The sequence below is a fragment of the Hypanus sabinus genome, chromosome 3, assembly GCF_030144855.1.
Source record: "Hypanus sabinus isolate sHypSab1 chromosome 3, sHypSab1.hap1, whole genome shotgun sequence".
Lineage (NCBI taxonomy): Eukaryota > Metazoa > Chordata > Chondrichthyes > Myliobatiformes > Dasyatidae > Hypanus > Hypanus sabinus.
In genome coordinates, this window is record NC_082708.1 from 132,697,124 (window position 1) to 132,722,734 (window position 25,611).

The window sequence follows — 25,611 nt, forward strand, 5'->3', positions numbered from 1 at the left end:
ATTGTGTATCCTTGAATATTAAGTCAAACTGGGACTGCCTGTTATCTCCTCTTTTAAAAGTCAGCCTGCTTGACATCAAAGTTTCTTCCCACATTTAGTTCAAACTCTTGTACATATTTGTCAGTTTTCTTTCTTCTTAATGCTGTATCTCCAGCTCCAGCCATGTTTTAGTATCTATCTTGTAATTTTTTTTGTTCTCAAGTGCTTTCACCCTAATCTAGATAGATTTGTTGCTCTGTTTTCCCCCTGCTTTGTTTAATTTGTAATCCTATATCTAGGTTTCAGCCCTCATTTTTGCCTGCCGGTTGTTAATTTTTCAATTAAACCTTATCTTTCTCTTTAGAGTGTTGAAGATTTGTTGTCCAGATTTACAGTGAGTGTGGTTAACATGTTTCCATTTCTATATGGTATTTTCTACCAGTTGACTCCAATATTAACGTATCCCCTCTGGTTTCTCAACCCTTATTGTCTTGACCCTATCTTTGTATTTAATCGTCTTTTATTGTCAGATTCTATTGTTTGTTAAGCTAAGATTTTTCATCTGTTATAATTGTATTAATCTAAACCCTTTGGTAACATTCCCTGTTTAGTTATACTTGTATCCTTGGTATGTTCTGATACCCTAGCTCCCCGACCCTGCCATCTGCTTCCGTTAAACACAAGAGGTTCTGTAGATGCTCCATAACTAGAACAGCACATACAAAATACTGGAGGAACTCGGCAAGTCGTGCAGCGGCTATGTAGGGGAATGCATGCTGATTGTTTAATCCCCTCTACAGACGTTACATGACCTGCTAAACTCCTCCAGCATTGTGTGTGTGCGTTCCGATGTTTCCTTTCATCTTTTCTTCTTACGATCATCCAGACACAGATTAAAAATCCATCCCAGGTTTTCAATCCGCCAGCTATTCTTACAACACAGCAGCAACAACTAGTATTTATTTACTTACACCCTTTAACACAGTAAAATGGCACAGGCATGTCTCAGAAGTGTAATGAAACAAAGTTATGACATTAGGGCCACATAAAGACAGGTGAGAAACAGGGTCTTGTTAAAGAAGGTGGTTTTGGGGAGAGACTTAGAAGGTTCAGGAATGAATTCATACCAATCAATGATTGAACAGCAAGTGTTGGAGCAATAAAAATCAGGCATGTGCAAGAAGCAAGAAACAGGGGAGATCGGGACTGGCTGTTAAAAGGGCGAGAGGTCATGAAGCCACTTGTAAGTGGCGGGTGAGAGTTTTAAACGTGGAGGCATCGTGGCGTCCGAAACCCATGGTGAACGTGACTTGGAACAAGGTAGTATAGACGCCACTGAGCACAAGTTAAAGGGTAATCTCACTGACAATTCGCGCTTGGCCACAGATCCGGTTTGTTCTTTGCCCCCAATTATCACAATAATCCTCACCCTGCATACCCAGGGGATTCCAGAAGGGAGCGTGAGGGGTTCACGATAGGTCCTGAGCGCCCCGGTGTGCGGAGGGCAAGGCAAAGCAAACAAATGGAAGCTTGTGTCTGATATGCAGAGTTTAATAATTGCTGAAAGTTTAAGCAAATACCACAAATGTAGGGGTGAATCTAAAAGGGAAACTAGGGAAGCGATTCAGAGGGCATGGGAAAAAATTGCTGGGAAGTCAAATCCAAGAAAATCCCAGGGTGTTTGATAAGTATATAAAGAAGAGGAGAAAAATGTGAGAAATAAAAGCTTGACTAGGTTATTCCCTCCCCCCCCCCCCCCACCACCACCTTCACCATTCCTTATTCGTGTTTCCCTCTCACAATTTCCCTTCTTACCTGCCCGTCGCCTCCCGCTGGTTCCTCGACTTCCCTTTTCTTCCGTGGTCTTCTGTCCTCTCCCCTCAGATACCCCCTGCTGCTGCCCTTTCACCCGGTCATTTTCCCAGCGCTTCACTTCACCCGTCCCCCTCTCCCGGTTTCACCCGTCACCGGCCACCGTGTGTACTCCTTCCTCCCCTCCCCCGTGCTTTCCAGTCCCGATGAAGGGTCTCAGCCTGAAACATCGGCTGCTTGTTCCCACCTATAGATGCTGCCTGACCTGCTGAGCTCCTCCAGCACATCGTGTGTATTGCTCTAGCTTATTCAGACCCGTGTGCCGACTCGGACATTCATTAAGATCTATAAGATTCAGGCAGATTATCCTCTTCAGCGCTATGTAAGTGCATGGGTTCTATATCCCGCGTACCTCCTAATGCCCATGTGTATAATTCTCCAGTCAGGATATACTCAGAAACTGAGCATCGGTGTTCCAAGTGCAATCCCAAGGTTAGCCACATCTCATTAAAGATCTTTCTTTCTTTTCCTGCTTTTAAGACTCTGAGTGTAACACTTTACAGCTCCAGCAACCTGAGTTCAATTCCTACCGCTGTCTGTGAGGAGTTTATACGTTCTCCCCGTGATCATGTGGTCTTCTCCAAGTGCTCGAGTTTCCTCCTGCATTCCAAAGATTTACACGATAGGGGCAAGCTATGGTGGTACTGGAAGCATAGTGACACCTGTAGGTTGCCCCCAGTATATCCTCAGACCCTGTTGGTCACACTTTACTGAGTGTTTTAATACTTCAGTGTACGTTTGACAAAGTTAATCTGTCAGCCATTAGCTGGGGAGGGGTATATCTACTTCACAAAAACTCCTGCAGAAATTAGTATGTTTTGATGATTTAACCACTTAAAATAATGAATTTCAGGAGTGTTCAGACCAAGTCTAATTCTCTGGTTGCACAAGCCCTCAACCCAAGAATCGTTCTGATGAAATCCCTCTACAAGCGGGTATGTCCCTCTTTCAGAGTGAAACCAGATTTATCAACGGTATCCCAGGGCTTTATATAATTGGAACAAGATGTCCCTGCTCTTGTACTGGAATTGTCTTCCAGTAAAGACCAACACACTGTTTATCTTTCAAATTGCTTACTGAAACTGCATATTGACTTTCACTAATTTGTGTACAAGATTGCCAGGCCTCTCTGATTACCAACACCTTTCGGTCTCTCACCATTTAAAAATACTCTGACCTTTCTTTCAAAGTTAATTACCTCACAATTTTCCTTGTTATATTTAAGCTGGTAGAGCCTGCCCATTCATTTGGCCCATCAATGTCCCACTAATGCTTCTCAGCATTTTCCTTCTGACCCATACTGCCACCTAGCTTTTCATAATTTTTCAGCGTTGATATGTTACATTTTATAGATTGTGAGCGGGTCAATCTCAGTGCTGATCCCTGAGGCACCCCACTGGACACAGCCTCGCAAATCAAAATGACCCTTTAATTGCTACTGTTCTCTGTTCATTTAAATACAGAAAAAAAATCTCAGCCTGACCTGCAGATATTTTCAAGCATTTCAGTTGTTTCAGATTTCTAGTTGGTGCAGCTTTGTGATTTATTCCCCCACCCCCCACAATTCATACTTCCCCAAATAACATGCCCCTAATAATCTCTTATATGGCAGCTTATTGAAATTCTGTGAAGGTCCAAATACATCAACTGCTGTTCCCTCATGTATCACCTCAAAAGATTCCAACAGATTTGACAAAAATTTTCACTTTCATACACGTTGACTCTGCCCAATCCAGTGTATTATTCCTGTGTGCCTTCTTGCACATTATAAATAATAGAATGTACCATTTTACCTGCCCCCAATCAATAATTTCATATTTTCTCTCTTTCCTTTGAATAGTGGGATGATATTCACTGCTTTCCAATTTTGTGACTGTTCTAGAAACTTTGGAATTCTGGCAGATGACAACCAGTGCAGCTGCTATCGCTATAACCATTACATTCAGAACCTTATTATGTTACCTTTTTCGTCTCTGCCAGTGGAAGCAGATGTGGTTAAGGTTCTTCTTGAATATTTCACAGATGTTTGATACCGTGCTGATGTTGTTGTTAAGAATGCAGGGTGTGAGATATTGAATGGGATAAATGTGGTAATTATTAAAGAGTATTTAAACTATTAAACCTAGGACACATTTCAACCATGCATGATGTTATATCCGTTTCTGAAAATGGGTATAACACTACACTTGGATGAAATGTGTCCTAGGTTTAATTTTTTTTTTGGGGGGGGGAAGCAAAGAAAGAAAATATTGTGCTCCTCCTCCCACCATCTTTTTTCAATTTATTATGTCTGTAGGAGCAGTTCCAGAGGATTACAGTACTGCTAATATTGTGGGATAAATAAATTTTAAAAGGGAGGAAGGGGTTAAACAAATAATTAGAAGCTAGTTAGTTTAATTGAAGGCGGCAAATTATTGGGAACCTTTCTGAGGACAGTATAAAGTTTCACTGAAAATAGCTGTGTGGATTTGTTAAGGAATGATTATGTCTGACTAACTTGAAGATTATTTGAGGACGTTTCAAGGACTATGTGTCTGATGTAGTCCGCATAAAATTTAATAAAGTATCAGAATCAAGTTTAATATCACTGGCATTTGCTGTGAAATTTGTTGTTTTGCAGCAGTAGTACATTGCAGTACATAATAAAACCATAAATTACAATAAGTACATCTTTTAAAAACATTAAATAAGTAGTGCATTGCAAAAGGGGGGGGGGAATAGACAATAGACAATAGGTGCAGAAGTAGACCATTCAGCCCCTCGAGTCTGCACCGCCATTCTGAGATCATGGCTGATCATTCACTATCAATACCCAGTCCCTGCCTTGTCCCCATATCCCTTGATTCCCCTATCCATCAGATATCTATCCAGCTCCTTCTTGAAAGCATCCAGAGAATTGGCCTCCATCGTCTTCCGAGGCAGTGCATTCCACACCTCCACAACTCTCTGGGAGAAGAAGCTTTTCCTCAACTCTGTTTTAAATAACTGACCTCTTATTCTCAATCCATGCCCTCTGGTACTGGACTCTCCCAACATCTGGAACATATTTCCTGCCTCAATCCTATCAAATCCTTTAATTATCTTAAACGTTTCAATCAGATCTCCTCTCAATCTCCTCAATTCCAGCGTGTACAAGCCCAATCTCTCCAATCTCTCTGCGTAAGACAGCCCTGCCATCCCAGGAATCAACCTAGTGAATCTACGCTGCACTTCCTCAATTGCCAGAATGTCCTTCCTTAAACCTGGAGACCAAAACTGTACACAATATTCCAGGTGTGGTCTCACCAGGGCCCTGTACAAATGCAAAAGAACATCCTTGCTCTTGTATTCAATTCCCCTTGTAACAAAGGCCAACATTCCATTTGCCCTCTTCACTGCCTGTTGCACTTGCTCATTCACCTTCATTGACTGGTGAACTAGGACTCCTAGGTCTCTTTGCATTTCTCCCTTACCTAACTCGACACAGTTCAGACAATACTCTGCCCTCTTGTTCCAGCTTCCAAAGTGGATAACTTCACATTTATTCACATTGAATGACATCTGCCAAGTATCTGCCCACTCACTCAGCCTATCCAAGTCTCCCTGTATTCTCCTAACGTCCTCTTCGCATGTCACACTGCCACCCAGTTTAGTATCGTCAGCAAACTTGCTGATATAGTTTTCAATGCCCTCATCTAAATCATTGACATAAATCGTAAAGAGCTGTGGTCCCAATACAGAGCCCTGTGGTACCCCACTAGTCACCTCCAGCCAGTCTGAGAACACCCATTCACTGCTACCCTTTGCTTTCTATCTGCCAACCAGTTTTCTATCCATGTTGAAACCCTGCCCCCAATGCCATGAGCTCTGATTTTACTCACCAATCTCCTATGTGGCACCTTATCAAATGCCTTCTGAAAATCTAGGTACACAACATCTACTGGCTTACCCTCGTCTAACATCCTTGTTACACCCTCAAAAAACTCCAACAGATTAGTCAAGCATGATTTGCCCTTGGTAAATCCATGCTGGCTCGGCCTAATCCTATTTCTGCCATCTAGATGTGCCACTATTTCGTCCTTAATAATGGACTCAAGCATCTTCCCCATGACTGACGTTAGGCTATCAGGGCGATAGTTCTCCGTTTTCTCCTTCCCTCCCTTCTTGAAAAGTGGGACAACATTAGCCACTCTCCAATCTTCAGGAACTGATCCTGAATCTAAGGAACATTGGAAAATGATTACCAATGCATCCGCAATTTCCTGAGCCACCTCTTTTAGAACCCTCGGATGCAGACCATCTGGACCCGGGGATTTATTAGCCTTCAGTCCTACCAGTCTACTCATCACAGTTTCTTTCCTAATGTCAATCTGTCTCAATTCCTCTGATATCTTATGACCCTGGCCCATCCATACATCTGGGAGATTGCTTGTGTCCTCCCTGGTGAAGACAGATCTAAAGTATGCATTAAATTCTGTTGCCATTTCCCTGTTTCCCATAACAATTTCTCCCAATTCATTCTTCAAGGGGCCAACATTGTTCTTAACTATCTTCTTTCTCTTCACATAGCTAAAAAAGCTTTTGCTATCCCCTTTTATATTCCTGGCTAGACTGAGCTCATACCTGATTTTTTCTCTCCGTATTGCTTTTTTAGTTAAGATCTGCTGTTCCTTAAAACTTTCCCAATCATCTGTATTCCCACTCATCTTAGCCCTGTCATACTTCTTTTTCTTTAATGCTATACAATCTCTGACTTCCTTTGTCAACCACTGTGGCCCCTTCCCCCTCTTTGAATCCTTCCTTCTCATTGGAATGAACTGCATTTGCATCTTTTGTATTATGCCCAAGAATATTTGCCACTGCTGATCCACTGTCTTTCCTGCCAGGGCATCCACCCATTTAACTTTGGCCAGCTCTTCCCTCATGGCTCCGTAGTCTCCTTTATTTAATTGCAACACTGACACCTCTGATCTGCCCCTATCCCTCTCAAATTGTAGATAAAAACTTATCATGTTATGATCACTACTTCCTAATGGCTCCTTTACTTCAAGATCACTTATCAATTCCTGTTCATTACACATCACCAAGTCCAAATAGCCTCGTTCCTGGTTGGCTCAAGCACAAGCTGTTCCAAAAATACATCCCTTAGACACTCCACAAACTCCCTATCCTGGGGTCCAGCACCTACCTGATTCTCCCAGTCCACCTGCATGTTGAAATCTCTCATAACAACTGCATTACCTTTAGCACATGCCAATGTTAACTCCCTAATCAACTTGTACCCAATATCCACGCTACTGTTTGGGGGCCTGTACACAACACCCATTAGGGTCTTTTTACCCTTACTGTTCCTCAGCTCAATCCACACAGACTCTACTTCCCCTGTTCCCAAGTCACCTCTTGCTAAGGACTGAATCTCATTCCTCACCAACAGGGCCACCCCACCCCCTCTTCCCATATTTCTGTCTCTACGATAGCACGTATACCCTGGTACACTCAATTCCCAGGCCTGATCCCCTTGCAGCCATGTCTCCATTATCCCAACAATATCGTAGTTCCCCATTTTCATCTGAGCTTCAAGCTCATCTGTCTTATTTCTGACACTACGCGCATTCAAGTATAGAATTCTTAGCCCATTCCTCCTCTCTTTGCTTAAAACACTGTCTTCTGTACCTAACCCAGCTCCTTGAACTTTCATCGGGCAAATTGCACCCTGAATTTTGATGACCTTCTCAAGATCACCCAAACCTTGTACACATTTAACCCCATGCACCTTCTGACCAACCCTCTGGATCTGGATCCCTGCCCCCTGCACATCTAGTTTAAACCCCCCGAGCAGCACTGGCAAATACTCCTGCACGAATGTTAGTACCCCTCCGGTTCAGATGTAGACCATCCCTTCGAAACAGATCCCAATGTCCCTGGAACAAAGACCAATTATCCAAAAACCTGAACCCTTCCTTCCTGCACCATGCTCTCAGCCTCGTATTAATGTGCATAATCATTCTATTCTTCGCCTCACTCGCACGTGGCACAGGTAGCAATCCCGAGATTGTCACCCTGGAGGTCCTGCCTTTCAGCTTCACTCCTATCTCCCTGAACTCTCTAAGCAGGACCTCCTCACTCACCTTACCTACATCATTGGTCCCTACATGGACCACTACATCTGGGTTCATGCCCTCACTCTCAAGAATAGCCTGCACCCGATCTGAGATGTCCCGGACCCTGGCACCAGGGAGGCAACATACCATCCGAGACTCCCGATCTGCCCCACAAAATCTCCTATCTGCCCCCCTAACTATAGAGTCCCCTAAAACTATCGCTCTCTTCTCTTCCCTCCTCCCCTTTCTAGTTGAGGGTTCAATCTCTGTGCCAGAGGCAGGACCACTACAACTCATTCCTGGTAGGTCATCCCCATCAACAGTATCCAGTACGGTATACTTATTGTTAATGGGAATGGCCGCAGGGGTGCTCTGCTCTCTCTGCCTGCTCCCCCTGCCTCTCTGGACCGTCACCCATCTGCCTACTTCTTGGTTTTTTGGTGTGACTACCTCCTGATAACTCCTATCTATCTCTGCCTCCACCTCCCGAATGATCCGTAGTTCATCCAGCTCCCGCTCCAACTCCCTAACTCGGGCTGATAGGAGCTGCAGCTGGACGCACCTTTTGCAGGTGTGGTCATCAGGGACAACTGTGTTGACCCTGACCTCCCACCTACTGCATACGGAGCACACCACTGCTCTGACTGTCTCCCCCATACCTGAACTGGATTAATAGAATAAGTCTAAAAAGCACCTAGCGACCTTACCTTCTTCCCCTCAGCGAGCAATCACACAGGCTTACCGAAGGCTTACCGAATACTGAGGTAGTGTTCATGGGCTCATTGGCCTTTCATAAATCTGGTGGAGGTGAAGAAGCTGTTGCTGAAAAGTGTGAGTATTTGAGTTCCACATGGAGTTGCAACAAGGTAAAGGAAATACACAATAAGTAATAGCATAAGGAAAAATGTGGAGGTGCGAAGACTCCTTGGAGTGAATATCCCTAGATCCTTTAAGGTAGCACAACAGGATGATGAAATGTGGATACAGGGTGCTTCACCTTATTAGCCAAGGAATCGAATATAAAAAAGCCACCACATTTCAGAAAAGATGTCATTGCATTGGTGAGGGATTCAGAGTATTTTAGCCGTGAGAAGAGATTGCATAGTCAGGGGTGATTCTTTGGTCTAAAAGAGGCTGAGGCACAGCTTAATTCTGATATAAAGGATACTATTTTAAGGGCTAGATGTTGTAAAGAGGGAGTAACATGAAGGGAATGGAAGGATATGGATCGTGTTGGGCAGATAGGATTAGTTTCATTTGGTGTCCTGATTGGCAGACATCAAAGAGCAAATGCTGTGTAGTACTGCTCTATGTTCAATGACCTATTTACATTAGCAGATTCAACAACCAGGGGGCAGAGAGCTAAAGTAGTTAGTGGGAAAATTGAAAGGAAGATCGGGATTTGTTTTCACCAAGAGGGTGATGAGGTTAAAAGCTCACTGCCCAAAGAGGCAGAGACCTTCATCACATTTTAAGAAGTACTTGTATGTGCACTTGAAGAGGCACGACCTGCAGGGCTATTAACAAAGAACTGGAAGTTGGGATTATGTTTACAAATTCAAAGTAAATCTTATATCAAAGCTCATACATGTCATCATATACTACCTTAAAATTTATTTTCTTGCAGACAATCACAGTAGAACAAAGAAATACAGCAGAATAAATGGGAAAACTTTGCGCACACTAGGACTAACAAATGACCAGTGAGCAAAATAAGACCAACTGCGCAAATAAAAAATATAATAAATATGTAGTACTGGGAACATGAGTTGTAGAGTTCTTGAAAGTAGTCCATTGGTTGTGGAATCAGTTCAGTTAAGAGGTGTATGAAGTTATCCATGCTGGTTCACAAGCCTGATGTTTGAAAGGTAATACTTATTCCCGAACCTGGTGGTGTGGAACCTAAGGCTCCAGAACCTCTTCTCCAATGGCAGCAGCAAGAAGAGACCGTGGCCTGCATGATAGGGTCTTTGATAATGGATGCTGCTTTCCTATGGCATTGCTCCTTGTAGACGTGCTCACTGGTGGGGAGGCTTTTTCCCTGCGATGGACAGGGCTGTATCGACCATGTGGTTGCTCTTGATCTGCGACTGTAGAATTACAAAGCCAATTACTTCTTTCTGTGTTGGAATCGTATAAAAATAACGAACATATCACTTCTTTATGTCACCATTAATGATCCTGTCATCTGTAGCTCTGCACCTCTCCACTTGCAACCCTACCTTTCCCACAGCAGCAACTTCTACCTTGAACCTTTATACCCCCCCCTTCCAATGTTTCACCTCGTCTTTCCATTTAGTTACTATAATCTGTTCCAAATTTTCAGTCTTTCAAAAGTATTGCAGTGATTTTGATCATCTATCTCTGCTCTGTCTTGGGATTTCTGCCAGCCTCCTTGGATAAAATTGCATATCTGTGTACCCACCCTGCCCTGTGGATTTCTGTGTTTTCCCACTGTTCATCCTAATTCCATATTGGTGATGTACAGCAGGGTTTCTCTCTGCCTTTGATATTCCTGTTTCCAGCAATTCTCCGTCCAAGTGTTTGTCTGTTTTGTTGCGTCCCTTTCCAATTCCCTCACAAACCAAGGTTTATCTCTGTCCTTCTGGCCCAGCACATTGATGCAATCACCATGCTAGCCTTTCTCTTTTTGTTAGGAGTTTCAGAAGGTTTAATGTGTTGCCAAAGACTCTTACAAATCTCTATAGGGGTACAGTGAGGAGCGTTCTGCCTATTTGTATCACAGCCTGGAGGTTCCAGTGAAAATGCAGACACAACCAACATAATCCTTTCTACCAGGGGTTCCCAGACATAAACAAGATTAGGATATATTGAAGAGACAGTGCCTCAAGAGGACAGCAGCCATCATTAAGGATTCTCACCATCTGGGACATGCTTCTTCTTGTTATTATCATCAGGGAGGAACCGGAAGACCCACACTGAGTGATTTAGGCAACAGTGTGTTCCCCATCCACCATCAGATTTCTGAGCCCATGAATATTACTTTGTAACTAATTGAGTTTTATGTCTTTGCATGGTACTGCTGCCACAGAACAACAAACTTAACATCATAGTGATTTTCTTTTGTGCTGTCATCACCTATATTTTCTTCACCTATGAATATTGATCCTGCTCTTCTACTCTGTCCAACAGCTAGCCTCTGGCTCTGTATTGCCCTGCTTTTCCTAGTTCTATTACCCTTATCTGCCAAGGTGAAGAGGAAAACCTAGAGAAAATCCGGATCCTGTGCAAACGATCTGTAACTGGGTTTCTCTTTGACACTGCCTTACTACTGTAATCTGAAGTCTGCATCTGTACTCTGTTCTGGTGTTTCTGTCTGTTCCTGTCCTGTTGCATTTATCCTGGTTCCAAGCTGTACTCTGCCCAAGCGTTTTTTTTTATTTTTATTACTTTATGACTCCATACCTTGTATTTGTGCCTGCCCCTTTATTTTAACGAGCCCTGGTTCGAGATAGGGAATTTAACTCCAAAATTTAATTCTTTCCCTCTGTTGTCCCGATGCAGTGTTGAAATTCTGTCCCTGGATTTCTGATTGAGTGTATGAGTCCTTACTCCATGTCTTGAGCTCTGTGTCTGGATTTCTTTCTGGCCCTGTGTAATTTGCATTAATTGTGATTCTGGGATTTCAGTTTCTTCTAGCTGGGTTCACTGGCCATGTATCTGTATCGTTCTTCTGCCCCTGGGTTTTTCTCTGGAAATGCACTGTTTGCATAAATCTTGATTTCATGGCTCCATCTCGGAGACTCTTGCCGATTAGGTGTATTAGTCCTAATCCTATACTGTGAATCTGTCTCGGGTTTCTTTATAGGCTGACTGTTGCCTCCTCCCCGCCCCTTGTTGAAGTCCTGATCCGAAGTTGAGCTTTTCTCTGTGGCGCGTATTGCTTGCCACCCCTGGGTCTGCTCACGGCCTCTGGCTGATGTTTACTGTGTGATTGTCCCAGATCAATGCGCTGGCATGGTGAAGGTGATGGTGGTGGCGGCGGTGGCAGTAGCAAGCAGCTGCTCGCTGTTCCGTCCGACTTTCGCGATCCCATTGAGGATGTTCTCCCCCATGTAAAACGCCAGCATTTTAAGCTTGAATGCCGCGGGACGTCTGCAAGCGTAGATCCGCTTCTTCAAACACAGGACAAATGTAAACAGCTCAAAAAAACTTTCTTTGAAAAAGCAGCAAAAAAAGAGAAAAGCTTGCACGATTCGTTTTTGCATGATGATCGCTCAGAATCGGATCTTTCAGTGGAGTTGATGAAGAAACATTGGAATATATCTAAGAAAAAGAAGGAACGTTTCATGCAGCTTAATACTGTGCTGAACTCTAAGGCGCTGGGTTGCAATGAGTTAGTTATCACAACCTTTTTTTGTTTGTTTTCTGTTGCTTTATTTATTTCCGAAGGCAAACCAGCATAAAACCGTCGCTCGGGTGTCCTGTGCAATTTTCTTCGCTTCTCTGTGTGTGTATATATGTGTGTTTATATTTTGCCGGCTATTGGGAAGATCTCACACACCTAGAGACAGAGCGACAAGTTGCCCTGGATAATCGCTTTTGCAAAGGATGGGGGATTTCGTGGCCCCCGCGGCTGCAAACGGCAACGGCCCTTCGATCGCCGGTAACACCAGCGGCGGTATCCCCAAGCACAGCACCGTGGTGCAGAGGCTCCGGCAGCGGATTGAGGGCTTCAGAAAGCACCACAACAACTGCGAGGTGAGGCGCCAGCAAGCCCAGGCTCAACAGATTGAACTGGACCGCCAGGAGACCTTGACGCTCCACCAGAGGTGCCTGGAGCTCAAAGCGAAGAAAACGGGCAAGAACAAACAGGACGGAGCTTACAGAAGCAAACTCTGCGAGCCCGAACCTCCTTCCGCCCTGGCCGCCTTACCGGCGGTCGCAGATCAGAGGACCAACACTCTGATCGCGGTAAGACCAAACTTTCCCAAGTCTGCCTGCCTGTATCTCCGCGTTTAAAGGTCCAGGCAGACTCCTCTGCTATTGGTCATCTGTGGGGCGAGAGGGTGTTATTGTCTGCTTGGAAAAATCCAAGGGAGCGCTGGGGAGAAGGTACCCTTACCTGTTATAACGAGGAATTGTCCATTTTGTAAAACAAATTATTTTTGAGGGTTGAACGAGCTTCAGGAGTTACAAACTTGATTTAATGTTGTGAAAATTGGAAACCTCAGAGTCATAAAACTTGTAGGACCATTTGCAGGGGGCTGCAGTCAAAATAATTAAGTCACCTGACATTTGATTTAGGGCTACCTGACATTAAGAATTGTGCAAGTCCGGTTCGGCTCTCGATGCCATTGTAACGAGATTGTCTTTCGCTTTCTCTACTGGATGGTTTTCTTAAGAACGCATCTCTTTCAACATTGCACTCATCTTTGAAACAGGAAACCCGAAGTATAGCGACTTGTGAAACAACAAAGTGAAAAACTTTGCCCCTACCCCCTTCAAATGTTCACCCCCCCCATACACACAAATTATTTTTTCTTATTTTTATAACCTCTCGATCCTTGCTGTTTCACCCGTTCTGCGAACGGAACGCTCCAATCTACTATGGTTTCCTGCCTCAGTAAAAGGGGAGTTGATCTGCGATTTGTATTTAAAGAGGTGGGTGGGACGTGGCTGATGGACGGAAGAGGGGAGGAAGTGCTGAAAGATCTGTACTCCAGAGAGAGAGATCGATCCGGCAGGCAGCTGGCGGGCTCTAGGTCTCTCGGTTGTGCGTTGCTTGGATATTTTTAATATTTACAACAATTAAGAATGTTTCAATTGTGTTCGTCTGTATATATTTGCATATGCATGATATTCGCAGAAACCTATCCCAGTCTAGCTTGATTGTGTAGATATAGAATAAGAGACGCGGGGAGGAAAAGATGACATGGTCGAGAACGTGTTTGCGTTGGAGAGGTTGAGGGAAGGGATTCCACTGGACTGGGGAATAGCAGTGGGCATTCGGGAGAGCGATGTTGGCGATGGCCCCAGTGGCACTGCAGGAGGACGCTGTAAAGGTTTGGAGGGGAAGTTCTACGGTGTGGGACACGTTGCTGATGCAGTTTGGCAAGGACAGGAGTGAGTGAGTTTGGTGCGGGTCAGGATGCAGACGACACAGTACTGGCTGAAATGCTGTGACACGTTAAAAGAACTTGCCTTTTAATGTAGTGCCTTTAACATTATCAGGCAACGGCAAAGCATTTCACAACCAATACGTTTGATGTGGAGTTGATAGTTTAAGGACAAATATGGCATTCAGTCGTGTGGTCTTCACAAATGACAATGAGACAAGTGACTCGGTAATATTTATTTATTTAAAGATACTGTGTGGAATAGTCCTTCAAGCCACACTACACGGTAACTTCTGGCAACCCCATTTTAACCCTATCATAATCATGGGACAATTTACAGATTTACAGTGCTCTGGTGGTGGTAGTGAGGAAAGGTCACCAGAATACATACCAGTATCATTTGGAACTATTGAGCAGTTACTCAAAACCCTTGATTAAAATCTTATCAGACAATGGTACCTTTGACAAAAAGGCACATCTTTGGTCCTGCAGATACTTTTGACCCTGCTATCCTCTGATGTAGTGTCAGTACATTGAAGTACAAGGGACAGTTTCAACAGTTGGGCTGAATGGTGGTGAGAAGATGTTTGGACTGGAGAAGTTGGATGTGTAAAGGTTGCAAAGAGATCAAACACTCTGGTGAAGAATAATTCTTTGCAGTAATGAAGATTATCATTAGTGATTTTAGATACTGGTGCTTTGGAGCTGTGGGAAGATTCACAGGAGGGAGGAGCATAAAACTGCAGGGATGAACACATTCCAGAATCTTGGTTAAGAAAATGTCGGCTGTGGGGTGATTGCACATGGGGGTTTATTGAGGAAGTGATGGTTATGGTAGGTTTGAAAGGGAGAACGGTATCTGGCACCAATTATCAATGCGTGGTATCTATTTAAGATGGAAGGCAGGAAATGGCTTGATTACATGTATATTGGGATGGGTCAAGGGGGAAAAAGGTAGAAATTTTGGATGAGATGTGTTTGGAGGAACTGGAGGAGAGAAACTATCAGGAAATGTGTTGAGCTATTGTATGGATGGGCCTAGTTGGCAGAGTTTCATCATGAAGGAGCTAAATCAACAAATACAGCTAGGCTAATGGTTTTTAATGACAGACAAATCCTTGCATTGGTTGCAACTCTTTGTAGAGATGAGAGTGGAGAAGTTGGTAGGGGTTTCATGTCAGAGTAGATGAAAAGAGCCCAAGCTACAGTAGGAATATTAAACTCCATGGCATGGAAGTGATCAGCAAAGCTATTTCTATAAGAGCCATAGTAAGCTTACATCCATTTAGGGAAGAGAAATGGAACAAGACCAGTGGTTACTAGTGAGGATGGGAAAGAGCAAAGGTTTGCTGGAGCACAGGCTTGCAAACCAGAGTTATTTGAACAAGATATGATAAATAGGAAGTTAGCTAAAGGGTTGGCAGTTGGGAGACAATCATAAGCAATTTCACAGGAGTTTTTTTTCAGTAAATGAGCTGAGAAATTAATAACTGTTACAGAACATGAATGAATGGTGGAAATGTGAAACCAAAACCACTGGCAGTCAAACTGCACTGCTGAAATAGTGTTAAGAGGAACAGCAAGTTACAGTTGTAGATCTTTAGACAGTGACTCAAATCCTCCTAACTTTCTTTGGGTGAGGAGAAGAATGATCCTTTTGTCAGGATGAAAATTTGACCCTTTCAATTTGCGACTGTGGAGGGAGGCAAGTGTAAAGCACATTGTCAGAAAAGAAGGTATTGCTAGCAACTAGTTCATTGTGATTACATTGATATAGCAGTTGTGTGAGTTCATTCAGTTCCTTTCACTTAACTAGTAGTAGAATGTGTTTTCAATTGGTGGGTAGGTCCACTTTCATATGGTTGTGAAATCGGGATTTGAAGATTTTCGAGTGCAGCTGGTAATTGGTTTATTATTGTCACATGTCCCAAGATACATTGAAAAACTTTGTTTTGCTTTCTGTCCAAAAATATCATTACGAACCATAGAGTTATTACATTGAGGTAGCACAAAGTGGAAGGCAATAACAACACAGAGTATGGGGTTACAGTTCCTGTTAGAGAAAGCACCATGCAGTTAAATGCTAAGGTGCAAAGGCCACCACAAGGAAGGTTGAGAGATATTTAGTTCATCTTTATCGTACAAGAGATCTGTTCAAGTGTCTTATAAAATTGTGATAGAGCCTATCATTGGACATGGTTTTGTATCATCTGTCTGACCGGGGGGTGGGGGAGAATGACTGGGGTGGCTAGCTGTGATTATGATTGCTGCTTTATCAAGGCTGTGGGAAGTGTCACTGGGCTCAATACGGCACTGGATTTCATGATTTATGGACTTACACTGCCAGTGAATTTGCCTACTCCTAATAAACTTTCACATTTTTGTATACCTCATGTAGCATATTGTGTTCACCCAATATACAGATATTTTTCCAATTTCAATGTACATTGCAGTTCTGAATTTCATTACCTTTAGCTATTGTGAGATGCACACTGCTAGGCTTTCCTTCTTCCATTGAAAAGTGTACACCTCTCCTTGAGCAGATACAAGGGAATATAGTGTTATTTTTATTTACACTGAAATTGGTTAGGGCAGCCGTCAATGTGGACATATCTGACTCCCAGATATATGCATCAATTGAGATATCTTATGTGATCCCTGGGTCCAAGTAGTTTTGTTTCCTTACCATGACTAAGAAGTCTGTGTGTGTGTGTGTGTAAAAATGAAGAGCAGATTTGTTCTGGTAGGAATGGGAAAAGGGGAGAAGACTCAAAATCCATCATTATTGGAAGGGCAAGATAGAAAATAGCTTGCACCTTTTACCCCGACATAACTTTCCCTTCCCGGTTGCATAGTTCACTGTCACTCACTGTCTCGGTCCTCGGATGGCATTTGCTGACCATGCACAGATCAGTTAGTGTCCTGGTATCTGTCTTCCTTTGAGTTCCCCAGTAAGAGTTGGTGCATTAAACAAAGTACACGGGCAAGGGCTGGGAAGGTGAGGGGTTCTTTGAAGCAAGGGACTTTAAACAAAATATTTGTAGGTATTTCAGTATTCTGTCAAGATGCTAAGGAAGATAGCTGTCACCTGCTGGAGGAGAGTCCATGGAATTGGCAGTGATCTTGCCAATGGATTTTACACCTAGTTTCACTATCTTCCATGTCTGAAATAAAAATTAAACAAGTGCAGAATTTCATGGTTTTTAAATCCTGTTCCATTATACTTTACAACTGTTTTTTCATATGTGCATATTTGTACTTGAGCATAAACTCAACTTTGGCTTTTAACTTTGAATTTGAAGCCCGTAGTTGATTAAAAGGTGAGACCCAGCCTCTTGGTTAAACGCACTCTTGTTCTTTTGCTTTTGACAGAAAGTATTGGAATCTTTGTCAGTGCTGTGTAACTCTGGAGTCAGGGTTATTGAGCTCATCTCGACACAGAGAGCTTTCAGTCGCATATCTGTCAATGTCATGTGGATACCTGATCCCTCCATTGTGCATCTGAGCAGAGGATCATTGGGTGGAAACGAGGAAATAACTGTGTATTCCAGCCCTGCAGAAAGACCTCAATCTGAAATGTCAACTGTTCATTTCCTTCCATAGATGCTGAGCTCCCCTAGCATTTTGTGTGTGTGTTGCTCAAGATTTCCAGCATCTACAGAACTTGTGATCTCCAGCGCAGTAGTTATTTAGTTAGCCTTCCAGACCGCAATGCTGAGAGGGAATATCGAGAGCAGTGGCAACTGGCCTAGGAAACAAATCACATGTCTTCCACAAAGTTCAGTGAGTGGCTGACCTCTCTCAGTAACTGAAACTTTGACAGATACTATAGGTGCTGGCAATTGGCTGAGGAACTCAGTGGATCAAGCAGCATTGGAAGCACATGTATGGCTGATATTTTGGGTTGTGTCCAAACCTAAAACATCAACCGTATCTTTGACATATGCTGTTCGGCTGACTGAGTTTTTCTACCAGATTGTTTTTTTTTACACCCTGTTCTTCATCTATGGGCTTTGATAGCCATTTAGCCAACAGTCCAAGACAGTCATGGACTTCCACTCTCAATTCGACCATGAGGAACAGGAACAAGTTCGAGGAGCTGAAGTATTTCATGTTCCCACTCTTTTAAGAGCACAGTTTGCTGTAACAGTTTTCTCAGCCGGGGTGATGGTGTGCTCTCTGATCCCAGTCAAAGTGATCCGAGTGTGGCCTTTGGTTATAGTGAGCTTGTTTGCTTGAAAATTCTCCTCACCCAGTTGCCCATACTGTGAGCAGATGCTTTGAGGAATTTTCTCTGAACTGCTTTCTCAATCAGTTAGCAGAGTTTTGATGGGACATCAACAGAATCATTGTACCATGTACATAGGAAGAGGTTTCTGTTCATTTAGATCACAATGCTGATCTTGCTTCATATCACTTCATTCCTTGTCCTAGCAATAGCTAGGTCAGGAGATTCCAGCCCAACAAGGCTACAGTCAGGAAGTTCTGCAGGGGAAACTCCAGTTATGATTTCCTACTGCTAGTGTGATCATCAGGGCTTGGGCAAAATGTAATGGTGAAATTATAATCTTACTTTGTGTTAATTGCTTCTCTTTCACTGGTGATGGGAACATTCTGACATGATAAATCTGAAAGTACACTACTGCATAAGAAGCCCTCGAATTGTATTGACCTGAGAATAGTATTCTAAGAGGTAGATGAAACTAAAACAGCCCTCTGTTGTTCTGTTCCTGGAAAACACAGTATGTACCCTGTGCAAAGAAAGGAAAGGTTGAGAAAAGGCCTCTTAGTCAAGAGGTTCCAGGTAATACAGCCCCATTGTGGCTGTTTTATTCACTATAGGTTTAATCTTTTGCTTCTTTGAACATACACTTTCAGAGGAATTTTCACTAACTGAACACAGGAATATTGGAGGTTGAGTAGGCCATTCAGCCCCTCAAACCAGCCCTGCCAGTCAGAATTATCATGGACGATTTGCTCCAGGCCTCAACTCCTCAACTCCTCTTGCTGCTCTCTCTCGTCCTAAATTCCCCAGTCTATCAAAAAGAAACCCATTTGCTCTTTATATACCTTCAGTGATCTAGTCTCCACAATCTTGCTAGATAGAGAATTCCAGAAAGTGCTTTAGATATGAGCTTGAATATTTGGTATCTGCAGCTCATTGATTCTTGCAGAGGTGATCCTGGTTGAGTCTCAAAAATGCCACTGTGTAACAATGAAAGTTATGGTAGTTCCTCCACTTAATGTGCTACATCGGATCAGAAATAGGACCAAGAGAATTGTTTGATTTAATTTGTGTCGAAATCATAATGTGGATGTCTAATGATGAATAGCTGTGAGGCTGATTCAGCACTTGGTACACCACAATGAATTGTGTGCGACTTGTCAACAAAGATATGATAACTGATTGAGGAAGCCACTGTGGGAATTCTTGTTGACCATGCGTACCCTGTTACCTGTGTTGCCATGACAAAGAGCAGCCTCTTGTGTGCTGACAGTGCGCCAATGCTTTTCCAACACAGGATTAACAGCAGGAAGAGGAATAGTACAAATTGGGAGTCAGATCTGTACCCATTTTAATCTTCCTACTGAATCCACTCTTATCAAGGTTTTCTCGGGATGGGGAGTCTGGTGAGTGTTCAGCAGGGGTGAGGGCAGTAACTGACAGCCTTCTAAATCTCACCTGAATAGCCATTCTTTATAAAATAAAAAAGGCCAAGTTGTGGAGATCAGGCCAGTTAGGCAAGATCTTTAGGGAAGAGGAAGCAGTTCATGATTCAGCTTGATGAACTTTCTCTGAAACATCACCTACCTTGCTCTTGCTGCAGACCTGTCTGATCTGCTCAGTATTTCTTGCCCTTGCTGTGTTTAATTTCAGATATCTAGCATTTGTATTACTGTGCGTTTTTGGGCGGCATTGCCAAGCTGAGGCCTGGGATAGGATGAAGGGAGTGAAGATGAAATCATCTGCCTTGATAATGCCTTGAATGATTTTTCCCATTATGTGCATGTTGTGCTATTGACAGTTACAGGGTAAATTGTCCAAGAAGCTGATTTCATAGGCTACCATAAGTAAAGCTAACATTGGAGTTGGAGCAAGTGATCAAGAAACTCCCTTTTAACCATTTCATGTTCAGTTATCTTAAGGCAACTGTAGCAAGGCCCAGAAGTATTTTAAGCTGTTGGATAAAAGCATGCAGTCCCATTTTTTTGTGTGGTAGTCCGTTCCGTTTGGTGTGAGGTCATCAGCAGAACATTGCTTGGGATATTCCACAACTTGCTTTCTAACTGGAATAATTTAGATTCACAGACACGAGGTTCTGCAGATGCTGGAACTCTTGAGCAACACAGACCAAATGCTGGAGGAACTCAGCAGGTCAGGCAGCACTATGGAGGAGAGTAGGTTTACTCCATCTCTCACTCAGATGTCTTGCTACACTTGTATTAAGTCATTGGTTCGACCCCAATTGGTTCTGATGAAGGGTCTCAACCTAAAACCTCTTTTTCCATAGATGTTTTCTGGTCTGCTGAGTTCCTCCAGTATTTTGTGTGTGTTGAAGGGATTCACAAGGATATTGCTTAGATTGGAGGACTTGAGTTCCAAGGAGAGACTGGATAGGCGAGGACTGTTTCCCTTCAAGTAAAGACGGATGAGAGATTATATGATAGAGGCATGTAAAAGTTACGAAAGGCATAGCTAGAGCCTGTTTCCCATGGTACAGGAGTGTTAAACTAGAGGACATGGGTTTATGGTAAGAGGGAGAAAGTTAAAGTTTTCACACAATGATTAGTTAGTATCCGGAATGAGTTGCCAGAAGGGGTGGTGGAGGCAGTAACAGTGGCGACATTTAACAGGTATCTGAGCAGGTACTTCAATAAGTAAGGCATGGATGGATATCGAATTAATGCAGAGAAGTGGGATTAGTATAAATGGGTTTGGTGAGCGTTTTCTGTGCTGTACAGCTCTGCGACTGAATCAGCCAGTTATGTTCTTTATCCTATGTCAGAATGTAATGATAAAGCTAAATGTGAGAGGTACTGGCCTTAAGATTTCACTCGGGTTTCTATTGGTCATTTTTTAAAAAAGTTTACTATATATCCTAACCTTACTTAACACAACTAACAAACATAATGGAAGTCTGATAGATTTAGTTTCCCTTCAGTTTATTGTAAATTAAACTTTTAAAACACTAACAAATGCAAGGATAAGGCTCTCAGCTCCTAATTGGTTTCTGTATAGTGTTCGTTAAATATTTACTAAACTTGTATCCTTAAGAGAACTAAACACAGTCTGAACTGAAAATTACCTTTCAAGCACTGAACAGTAAATAGACAAGTGGCTGTTTCATTAGAAGTAATTATTCAGTTAATTCGTACTAAAAAGAACAGTAGTCCCTAGGGCCTGTTACTGGCTAGAGTATTCTCAAGTGCTCAGAGGACACTGACCCTGCACTAATGCTGGACATTTGTCCTTGTGGAGAATAATTTTCTTATCTGGACATGCAGGAATCTCTTTCCCCGTGAATAGTTTTGTGTTTTTTTAAAGGGGCACATAGCAGTGTGGAGAACAGACCCACACAACAAAAGACGAGTTTGGTACTTTTCAGGTTCCCTCCCCCAGAGCCTTTATTTGACATGCGACTAATTTCAATAGGAAGCTTTTAATCTGTCCTGTTCTGAGGGTTTTCTGCTGTGACGAGTGGGTGGGGCGGTGCTGGGAGGATGGTTGGTCGGGGTGTGTGGGTGGGGGTGGGAGTTGGGTGTTGGTGAACTATTTCAGCCAGCACAAACAAGTGGTTGTTTTTGTTAATATAGTCAACAGTTCCTGTTGCTTGGAATGCTGTGGAATGTGGCTGTAGTGACCATGTTGCTTCTTACCCCCACTTCCCTTACTGAATTCCACTTAACTGGCACGAGCTGGAGCCTTTAAATCAGACCAACATGCTCTGTTGCAGGCAGTGAAATTGGCTGGAAATAGAGGCTCACACTTTTTTCATCTGGTGCATGTGACATGACTGAAGAAAAATAAATGTTGGTAAGCAAGAAAGCATAATTTACTGAAGGAATTGTAGGAAAATGCAGGCAGATAATTGCGAGGTACATCACTGAGCAGAGATGATTTGTGCTGTCTTCATCATACTTCATTGTTTGCATGTTAATAAGAGCTTTGTTCTAAACTGGAAGGTGATTGCTGCTGGCCATTTTACTTGAGGTGGAATGTCTCAGTTCAGTAACAGGCCGGTAACAATATGGAAGGGACCTTATTAAAGAATACCAAGTTTTCCATTCCTGCTTCCATATCATTCTATGACGTGCCACTATCACTATCTTTTTCCAGTCCTTCTGCCATTCTCTAATTCCATTAAGTTGCTTAAACTTGAATTCCTGGAATTCCCTAAACTCCTACACCTTGCTATCTCTTTTCCTTTAAAACACACAGTAAAATCTGCCTTGTTGACCAGGCTATTGGCTGGTTGTCCTGTTGTCTCCTCCTATAGCATTGTATCAGACTGTGATTGAGCAATGCTTCTTTAAAATGCCTCGGAATGATTTATTACAGTAACGGCTGTATAAGAGTAAGGTGTTTGTCTTTTCTGTAACTGACCCTTCCGGTGGAATGTAGCTTCGGAAGTGCTTAAATTTACCAAGAGAACCCTATTGGACTTTTTAAAGGCAGATATTGTAACACAAATGTAATAAAACCTAAGGTAATTTTGTCCAATGTATATGGTCGGGCATTGTGTTCAGGAGTAGGCGAAGACATCATGCATGTTTTAGTTGGGATTTTCCAAAGCTCAGTTGGTCCTGGAATTGTTGGTTAGATTTAAACAATGCCAGATATATGGAAGGAGAATGAAAATGTCTTGCTTTACTTTGGTTGAAAATATGGGGCATAACGGGGAACAGGAAGTTCACTTTCAGACACTGTGCTGTAGACTAGATTTTGTGCAATGATTTCCTTAAAGTCTTCAGTGGCCTCCTACCTGCCAAAATGTCCTGGTAACTGTAAGCTCCTTTTTGATAAATCAATGTGTATGAATTGTTTTTCAATTGTGTGATCCCCTTTAGTGTCACCATGCACTGACACAGTGCTTTGTTTCAATTACCTGTTGTCCCAGGTTGAGTAATCAACATCTTCACTGCCATGTTGTCACTGATGAAGGATGGGTGAAGTGCAATGTGATTCTGAATCATCAAGGTTGCTGCATTTGGTATTGACAGGTTTCCTTTCTGGGGAGCCTCAGGCCTTAAAATGTGTACCACACATGACATGATTGGAACATGTGAGAAATTATCAAGTCAAGAAGTAGTGTCCTGATAACATCAAGTTTAATTTTTAAAAGCTGGTATCAGAAGTGTGGGGATTGAACGTTAAACTGGTTCTGTTGCTTTAAGGTCCTGGGAAGAGATGGAATTTGAGCTGGAGACTACACAATATGCCTTGATTTCAGCACTGTAGGAAGGTCCTTAGATCATGGAAGGAACAAAGCAAGATATTTCAGAGTGTAAAGACCATAAACTGTTTCAATATCTTGAAGAGATGAAAAAATAAAGTTTGCATCAATAAAAATCCTAAGGCAGTTTGACCTGTATTAATTCCTCTGTACCTTCAAGTTGCCTTTTCAAAAGAATACTACTTCCAATTCACTTCAAGTTGCTTTTGGCCTTCTAGCATCATAGTGCCTTGCTTAAACTGGCCAAGGCCAATTCTAAGTGGCAGCATTCAGCAATTGCACCCCTTCAATAACCTTACCTACCAGCAGTGCTTACTTGCATGGTGATGGTGCATTAGCAGTCCTGTATCTCCTTTATTATTATATCCAAGCCTTTTCTGTGAACTGAAAAATGGTACTGTTTTTGCAGATGTTAATTGGAATTAGGTTCCTATCAGCCAGTATTGTATCTCGTAGGCAAAGAGGATCTTGAACCTGCGGCACCATTTAGTTAATGTTTTTTTTGTACCTTACTCCATTTGCTCAATATTCCTTCTGTCTATTTCATCAAACATCCATAACCACATTTTGTGTTATTTTATATGTCTAACAATACAGAAGGAGGCTATTCAGCCTATCAGATCTGTGACCCTTTGTGCAAGGAAGGCAAATAGATAAATCCTTGCTCAAAATGCCAGTGCCTGTTGACAGCAGCGATGGTGGGCTCATAGTGGCCAAAAGGAGTTTGCTACATGGAACGACTACAACTGGGTGTGTGATGAATGTACCCTAGTGGAGAGTGGCAGGAATTTATGGTGATATGTTTTTCCTCTCCTGGGGTTTTCTGACATGCTTTGTAAAAATTGAAACCTCAAGATGCCTGGTACAGCTGTTGGTTGGGATAAGGGAATTCGATGAGTTTGGATTCCCTTCACTGGGAAGTCTCTGCTTCTGTTAACAGGATTTGGCATAAAAGACCACAGACTGTAGATTAAGTAACATAGTGAAAATTTGTAATTTAATTATGGTGTTGTGGGATTTTCTAGCAAGATCAATATTTTATTGTGCAGAATGTGGTGATGGACTGCAGTCTGTGCAGCCTGTGTAAAGTTCGTGCAGTTCCGTGTACGACACTACTGTCCTTGGCCACATCAAAGGCAGTGCGAATTAGGATGCAGGAGCCTCAGGACCCACACCACCAGGGCCAGGAACTGTTATTACCCCTCAGCTACCAGGCTCTTGAACCAGAGGAGATAGCTTCATTCAACTTCTCTCATCCCATCACTACTGTTCTCACAACCTATGGACTCACTTTCATCTCATGTTCTTGATATTTGTTGTTTATTATTTATTATTCTTTGTATTTGTGCAGTTTGTTGTCTTTTGCACGTCAGTTGTTAGCCCTATTGGGTGTGGTTTGTCACTGATTCTTTTGTGTTTCTTGTATTTACTGTGAATGCCCACGAATAAATGAATCTCAGGGTTGTGTATGGTGAGTGTGTGTACTTTGACAATAAATTTGCTTTGAACTTTGTACTGGTAGGCAGTGGGTACCAGGGATTGATTGCTTAAGCAACAGTGATGGGGATGGGATCACTGTGTTTAAGTGGTGCATCGTCTACCAGCCAAGTGAACTGCTTTATTCCTGATGTCTTTAATGTTCCATCTATGCAGATCCAGACAACTGAGCGGAATGCATCATCACCTGATCGATCTTGCAAGCGGTGGAAACATTTCCTTTGGAAAACTGCTCACTGCAGAATACTCACTCTTCCTCTTGTGGCCACAGTATTTATGTAGCTAGTACGTTTGAGCATCTGGTCAATGGTACCGCAGGATGCTGTGGTTCATGTGATAACAGTAATCCGCTTTTATGTCGTGTAGCTACACTCATGGAGAGACAGCACAGAAACAAACCCTTTGGCGCACTGAATTTGTGTCAACAGTGAGCCCATCTACATTCATCTCATTTCTTATTCTCCCTTTTAGAAATTCTCATCAGCTACAACAGATGCTTATACACGCCGCGCGCGAGCACGCACACACGTAGCAACTTACAGAGGCCAATTAACTTGTTAACCCAAGTGCCTCTGGGATGTTTGAGCACCCGGAGGAAACCCATGCAGCTCAGGACATCCAGGCCGCACAGTCAGGATTGAACCCATG

The 25,611-nt window shown here is 42.8% G+C and overlaps 1 protein-coding gene across 2 annotated transcripts in view; it reads left to right on the forward strand.

Annotated features, from left to right (window-relative positions):
- maml3 (mastermind-like transcriptional coactivator 3) overlaps positions 1-25,611 on the forward strand; it is a 505,475-nt gene that overhangs the window by 24,216 nt on the left and 455,648 nt on the right. Inside the window, exon 1 of one of the 2 annotated variants that reach the window (XM_059965172.1) lies at positions 11,899-12,866. The exons of the other annotated variant lie outside the window; for it this stretch is intronic. Coding sequence (XP_059821155.1) covers positions 12,504-12,866 — 363 coding nt within the window. The 5' untranslated portion in view covers positions 11,899-12,503. Of the gene's footprint in view, positions 1-11,898; positions 12,867-25,611 lie in introns of those variants that run through there. 2 annotated transcript variants of the gene reach the window in all.